Source organism: Squalius cephalus, assembly GCF_949319135.1.
Source record: "Squalius cephalus genome assembly, chromosome: 16".
NCBI lineage: Eukaryota > Metazoa > Chordata > Actinopteri > Cypriniformes > Leuciscidae > Squalius > Squalius cephalus.
In genome coordinates, this window is record NC_137137.1 from 25,040,004 (window position 1) to 25,043,689 (window position 3,686).

The window sequence follows — 3,686 nt, forward strand, 5'->3', positions numbered from 1 at the left end:
ATTTTGAATTTTTTTGCTTCATCGGAATGGGATGACACTTGGTGACTTTTGTAGTATTAGCTATGTGAACACACACAAAAAAAACCATGGACATGATTCGGATATGATAAAGGGTCGTAAAAAAAGTGTCAAACCAAACGGCTCCTTCGCGGTCAAAAATGACGACATAGGAAATGAATGGGAAATACGGAAAAATACGAAAACTCAGAGAAACAAATTTAAAATAAAAATAAAAATATTAATTCTAATGGAAAAAAATGCTCATAAAAATTATATAATTATTGCATAGTACCATATAAACCTTTCAAAATTCTAAATAATAATTAAAATACTATTATTAATAATATAAATATTATTACTAAATAAATAAAAAATATTATTGAACAAAAATATATTACATTGGTTTTCCTGAAAAAAAGTGCGGACTTGTATGAAGCACGGTATGAAGACAGCGAATGTTTAGGGTAGGCTACCATTTGACAGAGTAGGAAGCCTACTTATTGTGAATAACTTGAATAACTTTTTAACAAAAAACTAAAAAAAAGTGTATTAGGCTATACTCACAATTCTGAGAAAAGAAGTCAGAATTGTGAGTGTGATTGATCTCGTAGGTTTTTTATTTTGTGTCATTTTTCAGGCATCGTACACCAATCAATATCTGCTTGTTTTGTACACCAACTCCAAGCTATCATTTGGAGCTGATATAGCCAAAATGTTTTTTTTTTTGTTTTTTTTTTTTGGGTTGTAGTTTCAGCTCTACAATGCCCATTAGAGTATATGGTTCACACAAATACACAGTTTTAAAGGTTAAAATTAAAAGGCCACATATTTAGTATAAAAATAAAAAAGTTCCTTACTATATAATTGACGTATGATATTTTATGACATGTTATAAGTCCACCTACACCACATATGATCATATTTATTTATGATTTATTTATTTTATTTATTGTTGTTTTTCCGCAGCGTGTTTTCAGTCCCATGGGTTTGCAATGCATGCTGGTAAATGTAGTCAACAAAGGCGTCAAAATGGTGGATTTTCAACCTCCTCCTTTCAGAACCCTGGACGATTTTCTGCTGGGTTCGGCTCGATTTTCTGTGCCTGATGTTCGTAATTTGGATCGGTGGAATAACCGAATCATTAACAACCTTCTGTATTACCAGTCGAACTATTTTGCTTTCGCCGCGGCATTTTTGGTTATAGTCGGGTAAGGAAACACCAGTGACGTGTACGTTCATTCAGACCTATTCACTGTTCTTTTAAAACCCTTAACCAGGTATACCCCATTTGTGTTATATTCTGTACTGAATGCGTTTTGTTTAAAAAAATAAAATAAAAATTATGCTCACAATTAATCAATTTGTAGTGTGACCTAAATTAAAAAAGGGTTAGGCCAACATCCACTTCTCTGTTTGGAGTGATCTGATAACGATAATGTGTCATGGCTTTGACAGGTTTATTAAGACGTTGTTTTGTTGGCATCACCAAGACAATTATAAAGCAGTTAATCAGTAGCCTAATCATGTTTTCAAACAGCTCTCATATAACCTATTCATGCCAGGTCAAGATAATTATCCCTTTGCTTTCAGTGGCCCATATTGTTTCATCACTTTCTTCACTTCACCAACATTTCCCTTTTAGTTTAACTTGATGTACTAAAATAACTAAAACTGACATAAAAAAAAAATTTTTTAAAAACTATACAGACATAGGTCTATTAAAAACACACAATACGAAACGTTTATTTACAATTAAAATAAATAAAAAAATTGTAATAGTATCTTAATTATACTACAATAACAATTTATTTTGTGTTTGTGTGTGTAATTGTGCCATAGATATTTCCAACCACTCCAGCTGATCCTTGGGGCAACAATTGTGATCCTTCTGTTTTTGGGGTTTGTCTGGGCAGCTGAAAACAAGGCGGTAATCCGACGGTTCCGGAGGAATCATCCATCGTTCTCCCTGGCTGCAATTTTGGGCTCCAGCTACCTTCTTCTGTCCGTTTTAGGAGGAGTAGCTGTTTTCCTCTTTGGCATTGCCTTCCCCATGTTAAGTTAGTATTCTTTGTTGCCCTACGTCTTTTTTTAACACTAAAAAGTACTAGTATCACATTAGTGCACTGAAACATTTTCAGTTGTTTTTGCTCTTTTAATACTTTGTATGTACACATGAATTAATTGTTAGCTTGAGCAATGTGTATTTGTATTATCTTGCCGTATCACGCTGTGACAGTCCCCCCTGATGCTTTCTCCTCGCAGTGATCCTAATCCATGCTTCAGTAAGACTCAGAAGCCTTAAGAACAAACTAGAGAATAAGTTGGAGAGTATAGGATTGAAGAGGACACCCATGGGCCTGCTACTGGAAGCGTTGGGACAGGAACAAGAGGCTGGATCATAGCTGTGCTAACTATTAACTAACTGTGCTATCGCTCACCCCTTCTTTCCTATGAGCTTCTTACATGCCCTTAAAATATGTATGAAAACAGATATTGGCAAAACCTATATGGCATTTGCTAAAGTCTCTCAGATATGCAAGAAGGGCCCAATGGACAAGATTCGATTTTATGATAGCAAAAAGTAAGATAACAGGATCAGGTGTTAATAACTATGTATTAGGTGTCCAAAAAAAAAAAAAAAGGCAATATAATGCCTTGTAAATAGGGTAAATAGGTTAAGAGTTATTACATTTACATTTATTATTTGAGTAACTGTCTGTTAATGCTTCATTCTATGGATTTATCTTCTACTGTAGATGTCTATATGACATCTGACAGGAGACGTGTCAGAGATGTATTGCAGATGCGCAATACATCCCTGTATGAAAATCTATTTGAGTAACAGTCTGTTATTACTTCATTCTTATGGATTTAATTGTGCCAACACTTTTATTCTGCCCCTAAATATGTTTTCTGTAAGTAACACTTGATTTTGTGAATTGTGTTGAAGGATATTTGAAGAGATTGTCTTTTTTGCCAGTGCATTACATGACCAAATATTATTTTTTACAGTTTGTTTTGAGTTTTATTGTATTTTATTTTAAACAAAGTTGTGCCATATGTGGCCTGCCATGAATTGTGTTTGCTGTCTTACAAAGTGCCAAGGGTTTTCTGTTATAGCAACCCAAATTGAAATTAGTGACCAAGAATGTTTCCATTTATGTGAAATGTTCAGCACAAACTGACATTGTTGGTGAAAATGTCTAATCTCATTTGAAGGAGAGATACAAACATATATACAAATAAATCATCATTAATGTAACACTACAGATGTTTATTCTTTCTTTTAGTTATTTAATATGTTTGAGAACAAAAGAAAAGTCATTTGTATTTTCTGCATAATTAATGTTTACAACATCAGCTGCCTTGTATTTTCAGGAAATGCTCGTCCATTGCTGTGCATAATAAATAAACTTTCATATACAGTATCTGCAGCCTTTGTCTTTTCATCTGACAACACGTAGGGGTGCTGTGACCATTACAATTAATGTATAGTAGCAATGCATAAGGTAAGATAGCCTATTGTTTCAATTCTTGTTAATTCAATAAATCATTGTTTGTGTAACATGTTTCTGATTAGTTTGTGTTATAGACCTTCACTAAGTAGGTAGCGTTGGAATACACCAAAGTGAGGAACACGAAAATAAAAAACTACACAACTACAATAAAAAGCCCTTCACATATTT

General features: G+C 33.5%; 1 protein-coding gene across 1 annotated transcript; it reads left to right on the forward strand.

Moving 5' to 3' along the window:
• Positions 1–1,010: 1,010 nt before the first annotated feature.
• On the forward strand, positions 1,011–3,427 carry praf2 (PRA1 domain family, member 2). Its single transcript, XM_079897065.1, has 3 exons — positions 1,011–1,208; positions 1,840–2,057; positions 2,263–3,427. The coding sequence occupies exons 1-3, from the start codon at positions 1,030–1,032 to the stop codon at positions 2,400–2,402; spliced, it is 537 nt and encodes a 178-aa protein (XP_079753191.1). The 5' UTR covers positions 1,011–1,029; the 3' UTR covers positions 2,403–3,427.
• Positions 3,428–3,686: the final 259 nt, after the last annotated feature.

Coding starts and splice junctions, on each gene's coding strand:
- praf2 (XM_079897065.1), top strand. CDS start 1,030: ATGGTGGATTTTCAACCTCCTCCTTTCAGAACCCTGGACGATTTTCTG. Junction 1,209..1,839: donor GCATTTTTGGTTATAGTCGG/GTAAGGAAACAC, acceptor ATTGTGCCATAG/ATATTTCCAACCACTCCAGC. Junction 2,058..2,262: donor CATTGCCTTCCCCATGTTAA/GTTAGTATTCTT, acceptor TTCTCCTCGCAG/TGATCCTAATCCATGCTTCA.